The sequence below is a fragment of the Vipera berus genome (genome assembly GCF_964194415.1).
Source record: "Vipera berus genome assembly, chromosome: 4".
Lineage (NCBI taxonomy): Eukaryota > Metazoa > Chordata > Lepidosauria > Squamata > Viperidae > Vipera > Vipera berus.
In genome coordinates, this window is record NC_138206.1 from 74,437,300 (window position 1) to 74,462,880 (window position 25,581).

The following is a 25,581-nucleotide window of genomic DNA, read 5'->3' on the forward strand; positions in this document are numbered from 1 at the left end:
AAAGACCCCCATACGGAAACCAGACCAAGCCGGAGGAGGAAAGTCCAGGAAAACACCTCAGCAGCCAAAAGAAACTGTCATGAAAAGCATGGAGGTTGTTGAGGTCCAACCCCAACAACCAAGGGGAAAGGAACTCCGATTCCAACAGAAAAAAACACCTGAATCCTCTTGGCAGCAACTCAGAGGACGAACCCCTGGTAAGTGGACCCATCTCGTCCCTCAGCAGAACCGTAGAACTGTTTAGCCCAGGGATGCTGGAAAAGGTCTCATTAAGAGCCCTGATAGACTCAGGCTGCACCTGCTGCCTCATAAGCCCAACCTTAGTGGGGAAATTAGGAATCCCAGTGAGTAGGCTGAAGAAGCCGATTTCATTTGGCCAACTAGATGGGTCCATCACAGGGGGAGTTCCAGCCATCCTTGCCATGCAGCCCATCCAACTTTGCCTAGGGGATCACACAGAGACTTTAAATTTTGTGGTGACCCCCTGGAATGAAGTGCCCACTTATTTTAGGGATGGCATGGTTAATGAAATGGAACCCAAGAATGGACTGTAGGATGGGAGAACTGAGATTCCCAAAAGAAAACACAGCGTAAGGGGAGTGGTCCTGGCCCAAGAAGGGAATAGAGGTCCGGAAGGTATAGCAATGGCAAATGACGGGGGACTGGATGGCATACCTGAGAAATATCAGGATCTAGCTGAAGTGTTCAGCAAAGAAAGGTCCAACAAACTACCCAAACACACACATAGACTGTGCCATTGAGATCTTACCAGGAGCGAAACTACCTAAGCAGAAAATGTATTCCATGACCCCTCAGGAGTTGGAAGAGCTACAAAAATTTATAGACAAGAATTGGGCAAGAGGGTTCATACAGCCAGCAAAACCCAAAACAGCAGCCTCCATGCTATCCCATGAGAAAAAAGATGGGTCTCTTCGCCTCTGCATAGATTATAGATCTCTGAACGCAGTGAGTGAGAATAAGTTCTACCCCTTCCACTTAATGAAGGACATGTTAGCGCACTTGGCGAAGGGGATTTTTTTTTCAAAACTGGACTTATTTGAGGCATATTACTGGGTTAGAATTAAGGAAGGGGATGAATGGAAGACAGCGTTCAATTGCCCCATGGGGTGTTTCCAATTTAGAGTGCTTCCGTTTGGGTTGCAAGGGGCACTCACCATGTTCAAGCAACTGATAAATGAAGTGCTCCAGGAGCACCTCTACAAAGGGGTGCTTCTCTACTTAGAAAACATCCTGATATTCACAGAGACCAAAGAAGAGCATGTCAAATTGGTCAGAGCAGTGCTAAATAATGAGCTGCCTGACTTTACACCAAATTGTCCAAATGTGAATTCCATAAGGAAAGGATTGATTACTTGGGATACTGCATATCTCAAAACAGCATAGAGATGGATCCTGAAAAGGTCTGAGCGGTGTTAGAATGGACTCCGCCCTGCACCCGGAAATGGTTACAAAGTTTTCTGAGATTTGCTAACTTTTATCGTCAATTCATCCTCTCTTTCGCCCAGATTGCACTACCCATTACAAATCTGTTAAAGACTCGAGGGAGGGGAAGCCGAAGCCCTGCCAGTCACTGAAATGGTCTATGAAGTGCCAAGCCACATTTGAGAAACTAAAAAGACTATAAAAGAACCGGTCTTGAAACACCCAGACACCGAAAAACCTTTTGTCATTCAGGCAGATGCCAATGATGTAGCAGTAGGCACAGTATTACTCCAGGAGAATAATGAAAGGAAGTTACAACCTTGTCCATACACATCAAGGAAACTCACAGAAACTGAACAGAGATGGGCAATGTGGGAGAAGGAAGCCTATGCCGTTTGCTGGGCTCTCCTGACATGACGACATTTCCTGGAAAGGAACAAAATCCCTTTCCAAGTATGGGCTGATCATAAAAACTTAAAGAGAATCTAAAAACAACTAGGAAGCTATCCCCCAAACAAGCAAGGTGGTCCCAGCACTTCCATTGCTTCAATTTCACCCTTAGACACTTACCGGGGGGAAAGAACTTCCTAGCAGACGCTCTGTCACGATTACCACAATACAACAGTACAAAAACAGAGATAACAGACCCATTGAGGCAACTAGTGGCTCCAGTAACCACGTGAGCGCAAACAAAAAAATCGCAAACCCCTAGCGAGCACAACGGGAGTAGAATTCAGACAAGACTTAGAAAAGGATGAATGGTTCTTAAGTCATAAGAACTTGTGCACAATGAATGACATACTGCCATGGGTGGGGGGGAAAGCTCTATGTCCCAAAAGCCCAGACACTAAACTTAATGCACCTTTGTCATGATTCCAAAGTAGCTGGGCACTTCAGGTTTGTGAAAATCCTTTACCTAGTGAAACGGCAGTTTTGGTGGCCCTCGATAAAAAAGGATATTGAAAGCTATGTGGCCAGTTGTCCCGTTAGTGCAATGGCCAAATGGAGACAAGGAAAGACTCCAGGATTGTTGCAGACGATGGCAACCCTGTCAGCAACCTGGAGGGAGATTTCTATTTCTATTTTTATTGTGGAATTACCAGAGCCTGGGGGAAATACCATCATTTGGGTAGTGAGAGACCTGTTCTCTAAGCAGTTGTATTTCATCCCGTGTCGAAAAATCCCCACAGCAAAGACACTAGCAAAGCTGTTTGTGCAACACATTTACGGACTGCATGGGGACCCACAATGAATCATATCAGACAGGGGGATACAGTTTACATCTGAGTTCTGAAAAGCTTTCCTGGACCTTTTGGGGACCACTCAGCGGCTGTCATCTAGTCACTATCTGCAAACAAATGGTGGGTCAGTACTGGGACAATATTTAAGATGTTTTTATAAATTACCAGCAAGACAAATGGACAGTCCTGCTTCCCTTTGCAGAAGTTGCGTATAATAATGCCATTCACTCTAGCACCAGGTATACACTGTTGCAACAGGACAAAGCTTCTATCTGATGCCTAAACTGCCAACTAATGAACCCACCATCCCCTGTCTGAAGGAATGTATTGCACAACTCTAAAATACCTGGCTGGTTGTAAGAAAAGCATTAAATGAGGCTAGAGAGGCTTACAAGACTCAGGCAGATAAAAAATGAGTAGAACCAAAACTCTTCCAAGTAGGGGAGAAAGTATACCTGTCCACCAAGTATTTAAAATCTCTGCAACGGTCAAAAAAGTTGGGACCAAAATTTGTGGGTCCTTTTCCCATTAAGCGGACAATTAATCTGATAACTGTAGAACTGGAACTCCCCAAAACACTAAGGCAGATTCACCCTATATTTCACTGTAGCCTATTGAAACAAGAATTACGCTCACTGTTAAGGCAAGCTGTAGTCCCTCCGCCTCCACCGATCATGGTAGAAGGAGAGCAGCATTTTGAAGTCAAAGAAATCCTAGACTCTAGAAAATATCATGGTTCCACACAATATCTAATAGCTTGGAAGGACCTACCTCCTTCCCAAAATGAGTGGGTCCATAAGCAACATGTTAGGGCTCCGAGACTACTTAATAAATTTCATGCTAAATACCCTGACAAACTGGACTAACCAATATGTGCTTTCTCTCCCTATTTTGTTTCCTCTACAGGTGGATCTCTCATTTTTTAAAGGGGGGTGGCATGTCAGAACCCGGTTATTGGGAGGGGGTGATTTCTTAATTCTTGTGGGTTCTGCCATAATCCTGGGGCGAGGGGGGAGCTATGGGCACTACAATGTATCCTCTCTACTTTCCTCTATCTGCTTGCTCTTTGATCTGTTTCCCTAGATGCCTGCCTGGGGTGAGAATGAAATGTGCCTCTGGCCATCTGCCTTATCTCTAGCTGCGGACGAAAAGGCACGAAGACCTAACAGCCTAACAGCCATGGGAATAGCACTTTATCAACCCCGTTCCCACAGTGTATTCACACCTGGGGATTGGGCCATTTGACCTGGCCGGATTGACTGCTGGGGTGGGGTCAGTTACACTTTTAACATTGATTCACGCAGGAAACCTTCCAATCCTGTCTTCTATGCCTGCTGTTAACTTCTCCTAATAAAAGTTCCTTTTGGAATGAAGCTGTTCCAGGAGTTCTGCTTTCTTGGGAAGAAGCATTGAGGCAGGTCCTTACAAAAGGATACCATGGTACTTAAGCCCACTGAGAGATGAAGGAGAACAAAATGGATGTATTACTACTTCCCACTCTCTTCAAAGGTCATTCTCAAGTGCAACCAGTAACTCATACCCCAGTCTGCAGCCCAATTAGAAGAAGTCAATAAACCTCTGGACAGGTTGAAATCTGCTAAATGTTATTATTGTCTTCATTAAACAGCATTAACAAGTATATTAAAAAACAATACATTGTCAACCTTTCAGCAGCACCATGAGGAGAAGTAGCCTGAGCCTGCTGGATATCCTCCTCCAAACGTCTTTTTTCCTCCTCTATGTGTTCCAGATCTTCTGGTGAACGCTGTTGTTGACTTATAAGCTGAAGTTCGTGTAAGAGAGCCTCTTTTTCTTTAATAAGCTGAAGATGATCTCTATCAGCCTCCACCATATCTGGCCAAGATTCATTGTCTTGTAAAGCCAACTGTTGCTGGATTCTGAAAACTCTTAATTACAAAGGAATATGAAAAGTTAATATACCAACAAGAAACACCTCCCCTCCAATTCTCTACAGAGATATATGTTTTTGATATGGAAGTAAAATACCTTGAGATGAAAATAACATCTGTATATAACATAACAAACAGTTACAAAATCTATAGTAAATTTGATTCACATAAACTTTCAATATAGTGAAAAGGTGTAGAGCAAGGGTCAGCAACCCACGGCTCTGGAGCCGCATGTGGCTCTTTCAGCCTTCTACTGCAGCTCCCAGTCCTCCTCTGCCATTTGCAGAAAGAGAGAGAGAGGCACTTGTGCTTCCCTTCTCTCTCTCTCTTTTTCTCTCTGGGGGGGCTTTAAGGCTGCGTACCTTCTGGACCTCCATCTTATTGCAGGTTCCAACCAACTGCTTTGTATCTTGCCGTATCTGGAATACGCAGATAAAGCAGCATTATGTTGGCATTGAGGGCAAGTGGAGGCAGCGGACGGAGCAGGCAGGCTCACTCCCAATGTCTAGCCTGGGACCCAGGGCAGCTCCTTTGGACTAACAAACTGCCTGCTAGCTAGGCACTCGAACCTAGCAGCCTGCCAAGCAAGTCTGACTGCACGCTGCAGCCAAGCTGCTAAAAAAGCCACCCCCATTTCTCCTCTGCCGCTTGCCCTTCCCGGGACGGCCTCACACAGTCTCTCGCTCGCCTCCTGCAGACAAGGCAGTGGCGTCCCGACTGTGGGAGATGGAGGAGCCCCGCTGGGTAGAGGCGCTGCCGAAGAAGCAGGACCCGGGTGAGGGGGAACGAGGGAAAGGCAAGTGGGCTGGGGAGGGAGCATTTGCTGCGGGTATCGCGCCACTAGCAGAAGGCAGCTCTACTGCAAGCAGCAGAGGAGAAATGGAGATGGCCTTTCTGGCAGCAGCTTGGCTGCGGCGTGCAGTCAGACTCGCTCAACAGACTGCCAGTTCTGAGTCTATTAGTCCGAAGGAGCTGCCCCGGGTCCTAGGTTAGATGTTGGGAGTGAGCCCTGCCTGCTCCATCCGCTGCCTCCGCTTGCCTTCAATGCCAGCGTAACTCTGCTTTATCTGCATATTCCAACTGCAGGTATTTTGACTACAGCCCGTGGACCACAGTGAGATACAAGGCAGTTGGTTGGAACCTGCAAGAAGATGGAGGTCCAGAAGGTCTGCAGCCTTAAAGCCCCCCTCCAGAAAGAGAGAGAAAGAGAGAAGGGAAGCGCAAGTGCCTCTCTCTGTCTATGTCTCTCTATCTCTGCGAATGGCAGAGGACTGGGAGCTGCAGTAGAAGGCTGAAAGAGTCACATGCGGCTCCAGAGCCATGGGTTGCTGACCTGTGACCTAGGAGAAACAAATGTGACTTAGCTCTTTGATTTAAAGTTTAAAGACCATGTTATTTATTTATTTATTTATTTATTTAATTTATTTAATTTGTATACCGCCCTTCTCCCGAAGGACTCAGGGCGGTGAACAGGGCAATACATAAAAACAAGATACAAAAATTAAAAATTATTAAAAAGTAATTAAACAGTGCCCGTAATAAATTAATACAGATTAAAAGTTAAAATCCGTTTATAAAATCCAACCCTGTCCCATCAGGCCAGGCCAGATTGTTCAAAGAGATGGGTTTTAAGATCGCGCCGGAAGGAGCAGAGATCGGGCGCCATCCGGAGCTCGACCGGAAGATGGTTCCATAAATCCGGTGCACCCACAGAGAACGCATTCCCCCTGGGGGCCACCAGTCGGCATTCTTTGACCGGTGGCACCCTGAGGAGGCCCTCTCTGTGGGAGCGTACTGGGCGGAGGGAAGTTGACGCCGGCCGCAGGTGCTCCCCAAGGTATTCCGGACCCATGCCATGTAGGGCTTTGTAGGTCATTACTAACACTTTGAACCTCACCCGGAAGACAACTGGAAGCCAATGCAGCTCGCGGAGCAAAGGTGTGACATGGGAGTGTCGGGAAACTCCCAATACAACTCTCGCGGCTGCATTCTGTACCAGTTGGAGCCTCCGAGTGGTCTTCAAAGGTAGCCCCATGTAGAGAGTGTTGCAGTAGTCAAGACGAGAGGTCACGAGCGCATGAGTGACCGTGCGCAAGGCATCCCGGTCTAGATAGGGCCGCAACTGGCGCACCAGGCGAACCTGGGCAAAGGCACCCCTAGTCACAGCTACTATATGGTCTTCTAGGGAAAGCTGTGAATCTAGGAGGACTCCCAAGTTGCGAGCCCTATCTACAGGAGGTAATAACTCACCCCCCATAGTGAGGGGTGGGATATCCTGAATATCCCGAGATGCCGGTACGCACAGCCACTCGGTCTTGTCAGGGTTGAGTCGAAGCCTGTTCCTCCCCATCCAGACCCGGACCGCCTCCAGGCATCGGGACATCACGTCGAGGGCATCACTGGGGTGGTTTGGGGTCGAAATGAAAAGCTGGGTATCATCAGCATACTGATGATACCCAACTCCAAAACCACGAATGATCTCACCCAGCAGTTTCATGTAGATGTTGAACAGGAGAGGCGAGAGGACCGACCCCTGAGGAACTCCACAAACGAGAGGCCTCGCGGTCGACCTCTGCCCCCCTGCCAACACCGACTGCGAGCGTTCCAGGAGATAGGAGGAGAACCACTGAAGGACCGTGCCTCCCACTCCCAATCCCCTGAGGCACCGCAGCAGGATACCATGGTCGATGGTATCGAAAGCCGCTGAGAGGTCTAATAGGACTAGGACAGAGGAATATCCCCTGTCCCGAGCCCTCCAGAGATCATTCACCAGCGCGACCAATGCCGTCTCTGTGCTGTACACGGGCCTGAAGCCTGATTGGTACGGGTCTTGATAATCCGCTTCATCCAGGACCAGAGGGAGCTGATGCGCCACCACACTCTCAACAACCTTCGCAAGAAAGCGAAGGTTGGAGACCGGACAAAAGTTATTTAACACAGCCGGGTCCAAGGCAGGCTTCTTGAGGAGAGGTCTTACCACCGCCTCTTTCAAGGCGGCGGGAAAACTACCCTCACTCAAAGAGGCAGATATAACTGCCTGGAACCAGCCTCGTGTCCCCTCCCGGGCTGCATAAACCAGCCAGGAAGGGCACGGGTCCAATAAACATGTGGTGGAGCTCAGCCTCCCCATAATCCTGTCCACTTCCTCCGGAGTTACAGGATCGAACTCCTCCCAGGTAACATTGACAAGACCGCTCGTGTCCTGATCGTCCGACGCTGCCCAGTCGGAGTCCAGACCAGTCCGAATCCAAGCGATTTTGTCCGACAGATGTTGACTAAACTTCTCGGCACGCCCCTGCAAGGGTTCCTCACTCACCTCCTGATTAAGGAGGGAGCGGGTCACCCTAAACAGGGCGGCTGGGCGATTATCTGCGGACGCAATGAGGGCAGCGAAGTAGTTAGACCTCGCCACCCTCATCGCTGCGAGATAAGACCTAATATGGGTTCTTAGTCGCAATCGGTCGGATTCAGATCGGCTGGACCTCCAACCGCTCTCTAGGCCCCGTCTCCGACGCTTCATCTCCCGGAGCTCCGCGGAGAACCATGGAGCCCATTGGGATCTGCGCCGGGTCAGGGGCCGCAAGGGTACAACTTGGTCAAGTGCCTCCGTGGCCGTCCTTTCCCAGGCTTCCACTAAGGCATCTGCCGAGCTGTGAGCAGAGGAGGCAGGTGGGGACCCCAGTGCTGCCTGGAACCTCTCAGGGTCCATTAAGCGCCTGGGGCGGAACCATCTAGTTGGCTCAACACCCCCACGGTGGGGAGTGGCAAAACGGAAGACCAGCCGCAGGAGATGATGATCGGTCCATGACACGGGCATATACCTTTGTAAACATTAAATTTTTGAACAGATGAAAGAGACAAATATAAAATTACAATTAAAAATAATACTTTTTAACATAGATAGATAGATAGATAGATAGATAGATAGATAGATAGATAGATAGATATAGATAGATAGATAGATATATAGATATAGATATATAGATATAGATATATAGATATATATCTATATATATATATATATAGATTGTGTTATGACAGAAAAACACCACCAGGCTTACAAAATATACAAACATTTACTACTAGCAGTTTTGTATAAATCTTGATTTCCTTTTCATACTTATATCTCAAATGAGTCCTATTTTATTCTTTTCCCATTTTTCCAGCTTAAGGACTTGTATTTTGCTGTCAACCTGACACTTCAATGTTAACTGGAATTGTAAGTGATACTTATATTATTTTCTTAGACATTTCTGGAATGAGTGATGCAAACTATCTGTATAAATTCAGTGGGATATTAAATGAAATTACCAATATATTTATAAAGGAATGAACTGAATGAGGCAACTTCTACCATAGGCTAGGGGTATGAAAACATTCTGTCTAATAGATGCATTTTGAATACCATACCATTTTCCACCAGGGCAACTGAGTAATCTTCTAACAAAATATAAGTAGAAATTAAAGGTTTCCCTGTCTAGTTGCGTCCAATTCTAGACACATCTCCATTTCTTGAGTGATGGAGCCAGCGTTGTCCAAAGAAATTTTCCGTGGTCATGTGGCCAGCATGGCTATACACCAAATGCATATGGAACACAAAGTGGTATCTACTAATCTACTCTCATTTGCCTGCTTTCGAACTGCTACAGTGAGGGAAAAAAGTATTTGATCCCCTACTGATTTTGAACGTTTGCCCACCGACAAAGAAAGGATCAGTATATAATTCTAATGGTAGTGTCAAACCTTCAAACGATTTTGGCTGCAGCCATCTTCACTTCATTTTCGGTTGCCACAGCAATGTGAGGGGAGAGATGCATTCTTCTGGTTTAGTCATAACAATAACTTTTTTGTGGGAACCAAGGTCAAGCTACCTAGGTTTTGGCGGGCTGGGACTTCCGTTAGAAAGCCCGCCAAAGTAGTTAACTGGGGATTGTGATTTATGACATATTACAGGGGTGGGAAGTTCAACTTGTTACCAAGTAACCTTGGGGAGGGAGAACTTTCAGTCTTGGTTTCACCTTTGTATGTGCCGATACTATATAGCCATTAAAAGTGTTCTTTGAGGAAAGCAATTGCCCCAGAGTTCTTATTCCTACTGGTCTCATCTATCAGAACAATGACATTAAACCAAGACTCCAAAATTCAATAACCCAAGGGGTCCTGAGCTCCGGTCACCTACCTAAACCTTGGGAGGATGATAAAATTCAGGAAAGATGCAGAGGTGGAAAAGAAAGGGGAGTCAATCTTGAGCCTTGGAGCAGCGACAGATGGGATGCAGGCTGCTGCTTTGGTGGAGAGTGTGGTCCTAGCAGCTAGAGCGAGACCAAAGGCCCGTGAAGTCCTGTTGGAGAAGCTGACTCAGAGGGAAGAAGCAATTGTCCTCAGGGGGACCTGGCAGTCAGATACTGCCCTACCGCTGAAGAGCATGCTGAAAGCAGCAGAGGTCGAGTTCCCACTGATCTCATTGCAAGGTTTCCATTCACCTGTAACAATGAAAGCTAAACAACCGGCCACCTGGGACAAACCTGGAGAGTGAAAGTATCTGACTGTAATCCACAGCCATTCGGTGGAACGTTTGAGGGAGACGTTTGACAGGATGGAGATGGGCAAAGAAGGACAGGCCACATGCCAGGAGACCTCAGTAGGGCGAGAAAAAAAGCAGTCATGTGAACCTCTGTCACCCTGGTGAAGTCCCAGTCCTATTGTGATTGAGCGGGCCACCTCCCCACTACTGAAGCTTCACCTGACATCAAGCCCAGTGGACTTGGTGGAGCCGACCGCTGCTGCACCATACCAGCCCAGATCGAACTCAGCAATAGGTTAGTCCTGAATATTACCGGCGGTCTGCCAGCCTCAATTGATGTAGGCATCCCGCTAGCCAAGCGAGACACCGCCATTCTCTTAGTCCTGATTGCTACCAATGCCCGAAAAGCCCTGACCACTATCGGCACTATGGCAGCCCTGAACAGCAGTGGCAGTGGGCAGCCCAGATCACCACCAATGGCCAGTTGATCACGATCCCTATTGGTGCTGTGCCAGTCCTGACCACCATCAGCACCCTGCCAGCCCATGACCTCCGCCAGGGGATTTCCATGGGGGGGGGGATTTCAGCAGCCCCAACTACAGTTGCCTGGCTTACTGCAGGCTCTTTGGATTGCCATTGTGCTCATCCACCGACCCTCAAGCTCACATTTGATGGGAGACCCTGAGAAGGTGACTATTTTCATGAACCAGGTATGGTCTCATGTGATTTGTTATGACCGGGTGTCAATGCTGCTAACATCAGATGTTTTTCAATTGATAACAGATGAAAATACAGCCATTTTCTTCATTTTGCTTTTAGAGTTAAATAATGCTGGGGGGAGATTTGCATGGGAGTCTAGCTAGACATAATAACACTGAACCTAGTGTGAGAACCAAGGTTGTTGAAATAAGAGATGATAAGAATTGGTGGGCTGGAGAGATGGAGGGGAAGCCCATGCTTTAAACTAATTGGGGAATGTTGATTTATGACAGTTAACTGGAGGAGGGAATTGTTGTTTGATACTATGTGCTCAGGGGAGGGGAACTCAGTTTTTGGCTTCGATTATATTAGTGCTGATGCTGGGCTACTCAAATAAAGATTCTTTAAGGTAAACAACCCCTTTATGGATTACTGGCTTGTCGTGGCAAAGGGGCTTCCATAAATAAAGCTATGAGCTATGCCGTGCAGGGCCACCCAAGACAGAGAGGTCATACCAGAGAGTTCAGGAAAAATGTGATCCACTAGAGAAGGAAATGGCAACCCACTCCAGTATCTTTGCCATAAAAATCCAATTGACAGTACCAAAAGGCAGAAATATATGCTACTGTGGAAGAGCAGAGGGCTAGTACTAGTAGTGCCAGAAAGAATGAAGTGATTGTGCCAAAGCCGAAGGGACGCTCAGTTGTGGATTCATCTAGTGATGAAAGGAAAGTCTGCTGCTGTAAAGATTTATTCTCCATAGGAACCTGGAATGTAAGATCCATGAATCAAGGCAATTTGGACGTGGTCAAACAAGAGATGACAAAACTGAACATCGACATCTTAGGAATCAGCAAATTAAAATGGACAGGAATGGGTGAGTTTAATTCAGATGACCATCAGGTATACTACTGCGGGCAAGAATCTCTCAGAAGAAATGGAGTAGCCTTCATAGTCAATAAAAGAGTAGGAAAAGCAATACTGGGATACAATCCCCAAAATGACAGAATGATCTCAGTGCGAATTCAAGGCAAACTATTCAATATCACAGTAGGCCAAGTCTATGCCCCAACCACTGGAGCTGAAGAGGATGAAATTGACCGGTTCTATGAAGCCCTACAGCACCTTATAGAATTAACACCAAAAAATGATGTCCTTATCATCATGGGGGATTGGAATGCTAAAGTAGGAAGCCAAAAGTTAACCAGAATAACAGACAAGTTTGGCCTTGGAGTACAAAATGAAGCAGAACGCAGGCTGATAGAATTTTGTCAAGAGAATATGATGGTCATAGCAAACACTCTTTTCCAACAACCCAAGAGATGGCTCTACACATGGACATCACCACAGGGTCAACACAGAAATCAGATTGACTATATGCTCTGCAGCCAAAGATGGAGAAGCTCTATACAGTCAGTAAAAACAAGACCAGGAGCTGGCTGTGGCTCAGACCATGAGCTTCTTGTTGCAAAGTTTAGGCTTAATTTGGAGAAAGTAGGGAAAAGCACTAGGCCACTCAGGTATGAACTAAATCATATCCCTGATGAATACACAGTAAAGGTGACGAATAGATTTAAGGAATTAGATCTGATAGACAGAGTGCCTGAAGAACTATGGATGGAGGTTCGCAACATTGTACAAGAGGTAGCAACTAAAACCATCCCAAAGAAAAAGAAATGCAAGAAAGCAAAATGGCTGTCTGAGGAAGCTTTGCAAATAACTGAGGAAAGAAGGGAAGCGAAAGGCAAGGGAGAAAGAGAAAGATATACCCAATTGAATGCAGAATTCCAGAGAATAGCTAGAAGAGATAAGAATGCCTTCTTAAATGAACAGTGCAAAGAAATAGAAGAAAAGAATAGAATAGGGAGGACCAGAGATCTCTTCAAGAAAATTGGAGAGATGCAGGGAATGTTTCATGCAAAGATGCAGATGATAATAGACCAAAATGGCAAAGACCTAGCAGAGGCAGAAGAGATTAAGAAGAGGTGGCAAAACTACATAGAAGAACTATACAAGAATGAGCTTAATGTCCCAGATAACGACGATGAGGTGGTCAGTGACCCCGAGGCAGACATCCTAGAATGTGAAGTGAAATGGGCCTTAGGAAATCTGAACAACAACAAAGCTAGTGGAGGTGAGAGTATTCCAGCTGAGCTATTCAAAATCTTTTTTTTTATTGAAAAGTTTTACAGTACATTTTATCTTTAACCATCCCCCCCTCCCCCCACCCCTACCTAACCCTCCCTATCCCTCCCCTATTCAAAATCTTAAAAGACGATGCAGTAAAAGTGCTACACTCAATTTGCCAGCAAATTTGGAAAACTCAACAGTGGCCACAGGATTGGAAAAGTTTACATTCCAATTCCAAAGAAAGGCAAAGCCAAATAATGTTGAAACTATCACACCATTGTACTCATTTCACATGCTAGTAAAGTTATGCTTAAAATCCTACAAGCTAGACTCCAGCAGTATGTGGATCAAGAACTACCAGAAGTACAGGCAGGATTTTGAAGAGGCAGAGGAACAAGAGATCAAATTGCTAACATATGCTAGATCATGGAAAAAGCTAGGGAGTTCCAGAAAAACATCTACTTCTGCTTCATTGACTATGCTAAAGGCTTTGATTGTGTGGATCACAACAAACTGTGGCAAGTTCTTAAAGAGATGGGAGTACCAGACAATCTTGTCTCTTGAGAAACCTATATGCTGGTCAAGAAGCAACAGTGAGAACTGGACACGGAACCACTGATTGGTTCAAAATTGGGAAAGGAGTCCGGCAAGGCTGTATACTGTCGCCCTGCCTATTTAACATATACAGAGCACATCATGAGAAACGCTGGGCTAGATGAATCAAAAGTTGGAATTAAGATTGCCGGGAGAAATACAACAACCTAAGATATGCAGATGGTACCACTCTAATGGCAGAAAGTGAAGAAGAACTAAAGAGCCTCTTGATGAGGGTGAAGAAGGAGAGTGCAAACGTGGACTTGAAACTCAACATTAAGAAAACCAAGATCATGGCATCTGGCCCTCTCAATTCCTGGCAAATAGATGGGGAAGAAATGGAGCAGTGACAGATTTTATTTTCCTGGGCTCCAAAGACCCCCATAGATGGGGACTGCAGCCAAGAAATTAAAAGACCCTTGCTCCTGGGGAGGAAAGCTATGGCAAATCTAGACAGCATACTAAAAAGCAGAGACATCACCCTGCCAAGAAAAGTGTGTATAGTCAAGGCCATGGTTTTCCCAGTTACAATGTATGGCTGTGAAAGTTGGAACATAAGAAAGGCTGAGCACCAAAGAATTGAGGCCTTTGAACTATGGTCCTGGAGAAGACTCCTGCGAGTCCCTTGGACTGCAAGGCGTTCAAACTGGTCAGTCCTAGAGATCAACCCTGACTGCTCTTTGGAAGGCCAGATTCTGAAGTTGGAACTCAAATACCTTGGCCACCTAATGAGAAGGAAGGACTCACTGGAGAAGAGCCTAATGCTGGGAAAGATTGAGAGCAACAGAAGAAGGGGATGACAGAAAATGAGGTGGCTGGATGGAGTCACTGAAGCAGCAGGAGTGAACTTAAATGGACTCCAGAAGATGGCAGAGGACAGGAAGGCCTGGAGGAACGTTGTCCATGGGGTCACGATGAGTCAGACACGAGTTCGCAACTAAGAACAACATCAACAAAGGCAAACAATGCCTTGAAGTTCTTTGAAGAGTTTCATCTGTCGGAACCATGACATTAAGCCAAAAACTCCCAACTTTTACCTAACTATCTTAGGGTCCCGAGCCCCAGTCACTGTCCCTAGAATTGAGGGATGAGATGACAAAGATCCGGGGAAGATATCAGCATGAAGAAGGGGAGAATCCCTGAAGCCAGCATCCCGGCAGCGGCTGTTACCCGGGGGGGGGGGAGAGTGACAGCCAGCACGCCGGTGGAGAAGTAGCTTTTTCAGGCCTCCCAGCTGGGGGCAAAGTTCAAGCCGTGAGGACAGCTGATCTGGTCGTCGTAATAGGCCCAGCCCAGTGGAGACTCCAGATGCCTCGAGATGGCCTTGCCAGCCTCAAGTGCTTCAAAGGCAGACAAGGTTGAGCTACCATGAAGGGATTCCTACATGTCACGTTCCCCAGACCAGTGGAGAACTACAAAATCATCTACCGCTTGAGGACTCAGGTGAATGAAAGTACCTGTCTAGAGCTCATAGTCAGTCAGTGGAGACGTTGGTGGAGAGGTTTGAAGAGCTAGAGATGAGAAGCAGAGACCAATCCTTCCCCATATGCTAGCTATCAGGAGGATCGACGAGGCAGCCATCAACTCCTGACAAGGGGAACCCCCAGCCCCTCCTTTGCCGAGATTGCCTTACCACTTATGGAATTACTAAAAACAGGCAAAGGGGGAGAGAATCCGTGACTGGGCCAACCACTAGCATGGACCATGAGCTGTCAAACTGCTTTTAAGAACCTAAAAAGACTATTTGCTGTTTATCCAGTCCTAAAGCACTCCTGCCCAGGGAAGCCCTTTGTAATTCAAGCTAACACCAGTGACGTGACCATCAGAGCTGTACTACTCCAAAAGAACCAAAGTGGGACCCTACAACCCTGTGCCTACGCCTTGAAAAAAATTACTGAGAGCGAGAGGAGGTAAGCAATGTGGGAAAAAAGAGGCTTTTGCAATCCACTGGGCTCTATTAAATTGGAGGCACTATCTAGAAGGGAGCAAGGTGCCTTTTGAACTATGGACTGATCACAAAAATCTAGAAGCACTGAAAACTCCCCGCAAATTGTTCCTGAAACAAGTGCGATGGGCACAGTACTTTATCCATTTTAACTTAACTCTAAAGTACATACCGGGAGGGAAAAACTTCCTAGTTTATGCTCTATCCAGACTGTCCCTGTAGAAAAACCAGTGTGAAGAAGTTAACGAGGCAATTATCTCCAATGCACAAACTGCTGCTCAACTCACGCCTCACAGGCCCCCTAATCCTGATGACCCTGGGGCAAAGAAAATAAAACAAGAGCTCCTCACCGATCAATGGTGCAGACAATCAAACCTCCCTAACATGCAGGGATGGTTTGGCTTACAAGGGGGGAAAGTTATACTTGCAAGAAACCCTCGGTCTTAACGCTCTCCAACACGGCCATGACGTGAAACAGGCACTTTGGATATTTAAAAACTCTACATCTCATCCGCCGGCAGTTCTGGTGGGTAGGATTGAAACGGGATGTGGAAAACAATGTCAGGAGTTGTACTGTATGTGCCACCATGAAAAGAATTCCAGGGAAACCCCTGGGTTATTGCAACCGGTGGCAGACTCTTCTCAACCATGGGAAGAAATTGCTATGGATTTTATAGTAGATTTACCTGAAAGTAGAGGGAATACAGTCATCTGGACTGTCATAGATCTGTTTTCAAAGCAGGCTCACTTCATCACCTGCAAAGGGCTCCCGTTTGCCCAACGACTGACTAAATTGTTCTTAAAGCACATCTACTGGCTGCATGGTGCCCCTAAATGAATAATTTCAGACAGGGGGGTGCAGTTCACAGCTACGTTTTGGAGAAGTTTTCTTACACTAATTGGATCATCTCAAGGTCTATCATCTGCTTTTCATCCTTCCACCAATGGAACCGCTGAATCCGCTAACTCAATGGTGGAACAATATCTTAGATGCTATGTTTCCTATCAACAAACCAACTGGACCGACCTCCTCCCTTGCAGAGGTGGCTTACAATAACTCTGTACACAGCAGCACTGGCTTCATGCCTTTTAGAGTAGCCACAGGGAAAGAGTTCAGCCCAATTCCCGAATACCCCCAGGTGCCCTCCGCATCTCACTTGATCAATGGGTGAGGGGGTGGGAAGAAGTATGGAAAGCCACGAAGACTGCTTTAAAAAAGGCTTCCGAGACCTATAAAAAGCAGGCAGATTTTAAAAAGGGCTCCTCAAAGAACATTCCAAGTTGGGGAAAAGGTTTATCTGTCAACTTGCGGCTCAAGTTACCCAGTTAAGAAATTAGGACTGAAATTCTTAGGGTCTTTCCCCATTGTAAAGATCATTTACCTGGTCATAATGGAATTAAAACTCCCTAAGCTTTTAGGAAAAGTTCACCCTGTTTTCCATTGCAGCCTGTTGAAACCTTTTCAAGGTTCCACTCTAAGACCTCCTCCCCCTAAGAAGGCACCCACACCCCTCGTAGTGGCGGATCAGACCCACTATGAAGTAAAGCGTATTCTTGATTCTAGAATTTTTAAAGGGAAATTGCAGTAGTTAGTACAATGGAAGGGATATTCGCTGTCTGAAGCCACTTGGGTGAAGTCTAGGGACGTGAAAGCTGACAGACTCATTAACAGATTCTATAGGAAACATCCTAATAAACCGAGAGGCAATCCCTAACATGTGCTTTTGTTTACATTACAGGATTTGTCCTTTTTGTAAGGGGAGCCAATGTCAATGCTGCTAACATTGGATGTTTTTGCATTGACAACAGATGGAAATGTAGCCATTTTCTTCTTTTTGCTTTTAGAGTTAGATGATGCTGGGAGAGGGGGAGGAATGTTCATGGGAGTCTAGCTAATAATAATACTGAACCTAGTGTTAGAACCAAGGTTGTTGAAATAAGAAATGATAAGAATTGGCAGGCTGGAGAGCTGGAGGGAAAGCCCGTGCTTTATTTAAACCAATTGGAGAATGTGATTTATGACTGTTAACTGGAGGATGGAATTGTGCTTTGATACTATGTGCTTAGGGGAGGGGAACTCAGTTTTTGGCTTTGATTATGTTAGTGCCGATGCTATGCTACTCAAATAGATTCTTTATGGTAAACAATGCCTCAAAATTCTTTGAAGAGTTTCATCTGTTGGAACCATGACACCGGGCTTATTTAGACAAAGCTGAGATGATTGATGCTGTAGCTGCAAACTTGGAAGGGGAGGCTGCGAAGTGGATGGATGGACTATGAGAGGAACAGGCACCTGAGCTATGGAATTTTGATCTATTCGCGCATGGGTTGATGGCCAAATTCAAAGATGAATCCCAGGCTGTACAAGCAGAAAAAGACATCCACGATGTTAAGTAGAGGGGTCAGCCCGCAAGAGAGTACATAATAGGATTTCGAAGGGTGGCAGGGCGGATCAGGCAGTGGCCTGAATAGTCAATGATCCACTACTTCAAAGCAGGGTTAGACCATGTTCTGTTCCAGACATGCATCTGCAGGGGTAATCCTAATCAACTTCATGATTGGTACCGTTTGGCTACAAATTTGGATATCGAGCTGACACAGTACCATAAGCCTGCAGCTTCGAGACCTCAACCAAGGCGAGATCCGGTGAGAGGTCAACCGTTGCAGCACCCCTCACCTGCCACAGTACGTAGGTTCATTGGAGCTCCCGCTGGGTCTCAGATCAAGTGCTTCAGGTGTCGGCAACTTGGGCATCAAGCTGCTGATTGCCTGGTTCCTTTCCCTCCTCCGAAAAGTGTGACCGCAGTTCCCATGAAGCCAAAGAGACAACCTCGGCCAGCGCAGGAGAAGTCGAACTGGGTCAGTGAGGGGCAAATTGTACAAATCACCTCTCCTCCCCAGGAGAAGCAAAAGGAATCAACTGAATGCCTGCCCGCACCTGATCCATACAACAGCGTTGATGGGGGGGGGGAAGATGACCCGATGGTGAGTCAGCCTATTCTGCCTCTATTGGTGCCAAAATCAGGGACTCAGATGAACTTGAACATTTTAGTTGATTCGGGATGCACACAATGTTTGATCAACCTCCCTACCGTACTGAAACTGCGCATTAGGGCAAAACTGCTACCTCTACCCATGAGGTTTAAGCAGGTCAATGGATTTCTCATAGGAGGAGCCCTGGCTACTCACCTAACTGAACTAGTGCACTCAGAGATAGGGGAGCATTGGGAGCTAATCCGTTTTGTGGTGATCCCCAAAATGACAGAAGCAGTGATTCTGGGGCTGGGCAGGCTTGACAAATGGTGCCCTATGATCTGGTGGGAGGACAGAGTGAGGACTTTAAGATTAACAACTGGGCCGTCACCTCCTACCCCAATCAGTAACCCAGTTGAGAGCCAAGGGAAGCTCCTGGAAACCTTGAAATCTGCTGTGAGTTCCCCACCGGGAGAGCAAATCATCTCAAGTGAATATAGAGAAGCATTCAGTGAGGTGGAATGCCATGTCCTGCCTCCCCACCAAACCAATGACTGCACTATCGAGATTTTGTTGTTGTTAGTTGCAAAGTCGTGTCTGACCCATCACGATCCCATGGAAAACGTTCCTCCAGGAGGTCCTTTTTGTACTGTCCATGGGGTTTTCATGGCAAAGATACTGGAGTGGGTTGCCATTTCCTTCTCCAGTGGATCACATTTTGTCAGAACTCTCTGCTATGACCTGTCCGTCTTGGGTGGCCCTGCACGGCATAGCTCACAGCTTCATTGAATTACACAAGCCCTTTCGCTACAACAAGGCAGTAATCCATGAAGGGGATCAAGATTTTACCGGGGGCCAAATTACCTAACCCAAAAATGTATTCAATGACTGCCCGCAAACTGAAACAACTGAGAGCATACATTGATAAGAACTTAGCCAGAGGATTCATCCAGCCAGCAAAATCCTGGGTAGCCACCCCAGTGTTGTTTAAAGAAAAGAAAGATGGGTTGATGGGGCTGTGCATGGACTATAAAGGGTTAAACTGTATCAGCGTGGAGAATATGTACCCCCTCCCCTTGATGAAGGACATGTTAGTTCATTTGGCAAAAGGAAAGGTTTTTACCAAAAACTTTAACAAAAAGCCTTGGTGGAGCAGTGGGCTAATGCCTCCTTAAGTAACACCAGCTGCCTGCAATTAGTGCAGGTTCGCATCCCACCAGGCTCAAGGTTGACTCAGCCTTCCATCCTTCCGAGGTAGGTAAAATGAGGACCCAGATTGTTGGGGGCAATTAAGCTGACTTTGTAATAATGCCGCTTGGGGTGTGTGTGAAAGCCCTAATAAGCAGGCATATACATAGAATGAAGGCTACTGCTAAGCTTGTAAGCCGCCCTGAGTCTTCGGAGAAGGGCGGGATATAAATGGAATTAAAATTAAAATAAATAAAAAATAAATTAGAGCTAAGAGAAACGTATCATCGAGTAAGAATCAAGGAAGGAGACAAGTGGAAAATGGCTTTTAACAGTCCCTTGGGGAGTTTCCAGTTCAATGTCATGCCTTTTGGCCTGCAGGGAGCCCCTGCTGTGTTCATGCAATTGATAAATCAAGTACTACATAGTCACCTGTACAAGGGGGTTTTAGTTTACCTTGACGACATCCTAATCTACCCAGAGACCATGGTAGAGCATGTCAAATTAGTACGTGAAGTGCTCAGAAAACTGCTGAGCACTAAACTTTATGGTAAGCTCTCAAAATGTGAATTCCATCAACTTCACACTAAAATACATCCCAGGAGGAAAAAAATTCCTAGCTGACATCCTATCCAGATTGCCCTAATACAAAAGCCGTCGAGAGGAGATTGTGAACTCCATTATTCCACAACCAGAGTTGATCTCTCAAGTAACAACAGGGAGGCCATCACAGACAAATTCAACTGAACCTGATAGCCCATTAACAAACAGGCTAAAGGAGGAGTTGAAAACAGATTCCTGGTTCTTGGCAAATAAAACCATACTGACTTGTTGGGACGGGCTGGCTTGGAAGGGGTCAAAACTGTATCTACCAGAAACCCTCAAAGTTCAGTCCTTCCAACGCAGCCATGATAGCAAACAAGCAGTCCAGTTTGGCTACCTAAAAACTTTGCATCTAATTCGATGGCAGGTTTGGTGGCCAGGTCTAAAGAGAGACGTTGAGAATTATGTGAAAAGCTGTGTGACTTGTGCAACAATGAAAAAACATCCAGGTAAACCCCCTGGATTATTGCAGAGTTGCAGACCCTTCCCAACCCTGGGAAGAAATTGCCACGGATTTTATTGTGGAATTACCGGAAAGTAGAGGAAATACGGTAATATGGACTGTGATTGACCTTTTTTTCTAAGCAAGCTCACTTCATTGCCTGCACCAGTCTTCCCTCCACAAAGAAACTGGCAAAAATGTTTCTCAAACGTATCTACTGACTCCATGGAGCTCCAAAGCAGATTATTTCAGATAGGGGGGTGCAATTCACTGCCAGGTTCTGGAGAGACTCTGAAACTGACTGGGTCCATGCAGGGTTTGTCATCAGCTTTTCATCCGTCTACTAATGGAGCTGCTGAAAAAGCTATGGTATGTTGATTACCAACAAACATGGGCTGACCTCCTCCCCTTTGCTGAGGCCGCTTACAATAATACAGTACATAGCAGCACTGGACTCACTCCTTTTAAAATAGCTACTGGTAGGGAATTCATTCCCATGCCTCAATTACCTCAGGACCCCTCTGTTTCTCAAAATTTAGATCAATGGGTGACTTCTTGGAAAACCATGTGAGACAATGCAAAAGAGGCTCTAACAAAAGCCTCAAACCTCTACAACAGGCATGTCCAAAGTCCGGCCCGCGGGCCATTTGCAGCCTGGTGGGCGGTTTAATACGACCCTCTAACAGCCCTCCCTGCTCTGTGTAAATGCGGCCCTCCCACGGTCCTCCCTTCTGATTGAGGGCGGCAAGCAGAAGACTGTCTGCCACAGGAGGGAGGGCGGTGAGAGGGTGTTTCTGAGCAGCATATAGAGTCTCGGGTGCTGCCAGATCCCCTCCTTCTTTTCCCCCTTTTCTCTCTCTCTCTCTCTCTCTCTCTCTCTCTCTCTCTCTCTCTCTCTGTGTGTGTGTGTGTGTGTGTGTGTGTGTTGGACCTGTGGGGAACAGCTGGTAGGGAGGTGGCAGTCCGGCATTTTCCCCCCTCTCATTTGTGTATGTGTGTGTCGGACCTGCGGGAAACGGCTGGTAGGGAGGCTGGTAGGGAGGGGGCAGTCTGGCATTTCCCCCCCCTCTCATTTGTATGTGTGTGTGTGCTGGACCTGCGGGGAACGGCTGGTAGGGAGGCAGCAGTCCGGCATTTTCCCCCCTCTCATTTGTGTGTGTGTGTGTGTGTGTGTGTGTGTGACCTGCGGGGAACGGCTGGTAGAGGTGGTGGCAGTCTGGTGTTTGCATCTCTCTGTGGGCCCGACACACACACACAGGAGGGGGGGAACGGCGGACGGCCACCTCTACCAGCTGTTCCCCACAGGTCTGACACACACACACAGGAAGGAGGTAAACAACGCCGGACCACCGCCTCCCTAACAAACCTCTCCTGCGTGTGGAGAAATGCCCATTCCCTCTGCTGAGCCATCCCAGTTGCTTGCATTGCAGAAGGCAATCATTTGGAACGAAGACACGAGTTCAGCGTTTTTCCACCCGCGCTGATCTCGCCCTCCTTACAGTCTCCCTCTCTTTGTTTCAGCTTGCTTTCTGCATTTGGGATGAAGACTCGAGAGAGGGAGACTGTAAGGAGCACGAGATCAGCACGGGCTGAGAAACGCTGAATCTCGAGTCTTTGTCCCAAATGCAGAAAGTGCTGATCTCGCGCTCCTTACAATCTCCCTCTCTCGAGTCTCCAGTCTTTGTCCCAAATGCAGAAAACAAGCTGAAACAAAGAGAGGGAGACTGTAAGGAGGGCGAGATCAGCACGGGCTGAGAAACGCCGAATCTCGAGTCTTCATCCCAAATACTTGCCTTCTGCAACACAAGCAACTGGGGTGGCTCAGCAGAGGGAATGGGCGTTTCTCCCCATGCGCTGATCAGCGAGCGCAGAGAAACGCGGATTCCCTGTGCGCCCTTGCAAGATATGGAGGTGCTCCAGGGAAGTAACTGGGATGGCTCAGCAGAGGGAATGGGCATTTCTCCGCACGCGCTGATCAGCGGGCGCGGAGAAACACCGAACCTCGAGTCTTCATCCCAAATGTAGAAAGCAAACTGAAACAAAGAGAGGGAGATTGTAAGAAGCGCGAGATCAGCGCGGGCTGAGAAATGCCGATCTCGTGTTCAGATTGTTGGGGGCAATCTCGCTCCAGCGTCTCGGCGAGCACACTGGGCCGCCCCGCTCCTTGGAGCTCGCTGCTGCCATGGGGGCTGGCTCGGGGATTTGTTTCTGCAGGTTAAATCGGAACCAAGCAGCAAGTGAAAAAGTTAGCAGCAGTAGCGGGAGTGGTTTTAATTGCCAAGCGTCCCCATGGAAGTCAATGGAGGCGCTGCGGCTGGCCTTTTGAGTTGGTGAGTGAATGAGAGAGAGAGAGAAACGTTTTGTGAGCAGTGTGAGTGAATGAGAGCATGAAAGAGGCTTTTTGGAGCAAGAGTGAGGGAATGAGAGCGAGAGAGAAGCTTTTGCAAACAAAACATGAGTGAATGAGACCGAGAGAGAAACTTTTCCAAGCAAAGGTGAGTGAATGAGAGCGGAGGGGGCAGGGCGCCTGTATGTCTCCCCTTAGGCTCCACTGTTCTGTCAAGCCTCTTGTTTTGCACATAAAATACATTGTGAAAACTCAGCTGTCAGTTGATCTTAATGTTATAAAATGAAAAGTATGCCATTTGCAATTAACTTGGCATAAAATAATTCATTTGCATTTAATTGTAATTGTTCAAAGAATGTTCGGAAAAATGTTCGGCCCTCCAGCATGTTCACTTCATCCAATCTGGCCCTCTTTGAAAAAAGTCTGGACACCCCTGCTCTACAAAGAACAGGCAGACAAGAGAAGGGCCCCCCAGAGGCCATTTCATGTGGGTGAAAAGGTTTACCTCTCTACAAAATATCTAAGACTCAAGCTGCCTAGTAAAAAATTGGGACCAAAATTTCTTGGACCCTTCCCCATAGAGCAGATTATAAACCCAGTCACCGTGGAATTAAAGCTCCTACCCCTTTTAAGGAAATTTCACCTTGTGTTTCACTGCAGCCTATTGAAGCTATACAGAGTCCCCATTGAGACCTCCTCCCAAGCAGGCACCTGGTCCCCTTCTCGTGGAGGGAGAGACTTACTATGAAATAAAACTAATCCTTCATTCAAGGTTGCACAAGAGAAAGTTACAATATCTAGTGCAGTGGAAAGGGTACCCACTATCAGAAGCCACCTGGGTAAAAAGTGCTGATGTAAAAGCTGATAGATTAATACACAAATTTTATGATAAGCATCCGAATATGCCTAGGGGTGATTCCTGACTCTAATTCCTTTTTTACCTACAGGATTTCTCTCTTCTTTAGAGGATCCAACTGTCAAACCTTCAAACAATTTTGGCTGCAGCCATCTTCACTTCATTTTCGATTGCCACAGCAATGGGAGGGGGGAGACGCATTCTTCTGATTTAGTCATAGCAATAACTTTCTTGTGGGAACCAAGGTCAAGCTACCTAGATTTTGGCGGGCTGGGACCTCTGTTAGAAAGCCTGCCAAAGAAGTTAATTGGGGGTTATGATTTAAGACATATTACAGGGGTGGGAAGTTCAACTTTTTACCATGTAAACTTGGGGGTGTGTGTGAATCTTTCAGTCTTGGTTTCACCTTTGAATGTGCCAATACTATGTAGCCATTAAAAGTGTTCTTTGAGGAAAACAATTGCCTCAGAGTTCTTATTCCTACTGGTCTCATCTATCACAACCGTGACAGGTAGCTTTATTTTAGCAGTGAGAGACAGAACAACAAAAATCCAGAAAAACACATTTCAAAAAAGTTATAAACTGATTTGCCTCTGAATGAGAGAAGTAAGTATTTGATCTGCTATCTATCAGCAAGATTTCTGGCTCCCAGGTGTCTTTTATATAGATAACAAGCTGAAATTAGGGGCACTATCTTAAAGGGAGTGCTCCTAATCTCACCTTGTTACCTGTATAAAAGAGACCTGTCCACAGAAGCAATCAATCAATCAGATTCCAAACTCTCCACCATGGCCAAGACCAAAGAGCTGTCCAAAGATGTCAGGAACAAAATTGTACACCTACAAAAGACTGAAATGGGCTATAAGACTATTGCCAAGCAGCCTGGTGAAAAGGTGACACCAGTTAGTGTGATTATTTACAAATGGAAGAAACACAAAAAAAACTGTCAATCTCCCTCGGTGCAAGATCTCACCTCGTGGAGGTTCAATGATCATGAGAACTGTGAGGAATCAGCCCAGAACTACACGGGATGATCTTGTCAATGATCTCAAAGCAACTGGGACCATAGTCACCAGGAAAACAATTGGTAACACACTACACCATGAAGGACTGAAATCCTGCAGCACCCACAAGGTCCCCCTGCTCAAGAAAGCACATATCCAGGCCCATCTGAATTTTTCCAATGACCATCTGAATGATTCAGAGGATAACTGGGTGAAACTGTTGTGGTCAGATGAGACCAAAATCAAGATCTTTGGCACCAACTCAACTTGCCATGTTAGGAGGAGGAGGAATACTGCCTATGACACCAAGAACACCATCCCTACCGTCAAGCATGTAGGTGGAAACATTATTCTTTGGGGGTGTTTATCTGCTAAGGGGACAGGACAACTTCACCGCATCAAAGGGATGATGGATGGGACCATGTACCATCAAATCTTGGATGAGAACCTCCTTCCCTTAGCCAGGGCATTGAAAATGGGTCATGGATGGGTATTCCAGCATAACAATGACCCAAAACACATGGCCAAGGCAACAAAGGAGTGGCTCAAGAAGAAGAACATTAAGGTCCTGGAGTGGCCTAGCAGTCTCCAGACCTTAATCCCATAGAAAATCTGTGGAGGGAGCTGAAGGTTCGAGCTGCCAAACGTCAGCCTTGAAACTTTAATGACTTGGAGAGGATCT

General features: G+C 46.5%; 1 protein-coding gene across 7 annotated transcripts in view; it reads right to left on the bottom strand.

The window, feature by feature from the left end:
* WWC3 (WWC family member 3) overlaps positions 1-25,581 on the bottom strand; it is a gene marked incomplete at its 5' end in the record, with an annotated part of 212,287 nt that overhangs the window by 66,806 nt on the left and 119,900 nt on the right. For all 7 annotated transcript variants that reach the window (XM_081327450.1, XM_081327446.1, XM_081327445.1 and 4 more), the window contains one exon: positions 4,349-4,591. In XM_081327450.1, the coding sequence (XP_081183576.1) occupies positions 4,349-4,591 (243 nt within the window). The remainder of the gene's footprint in view (positions 1-4,348; positions 4,592-25,581) is intronic.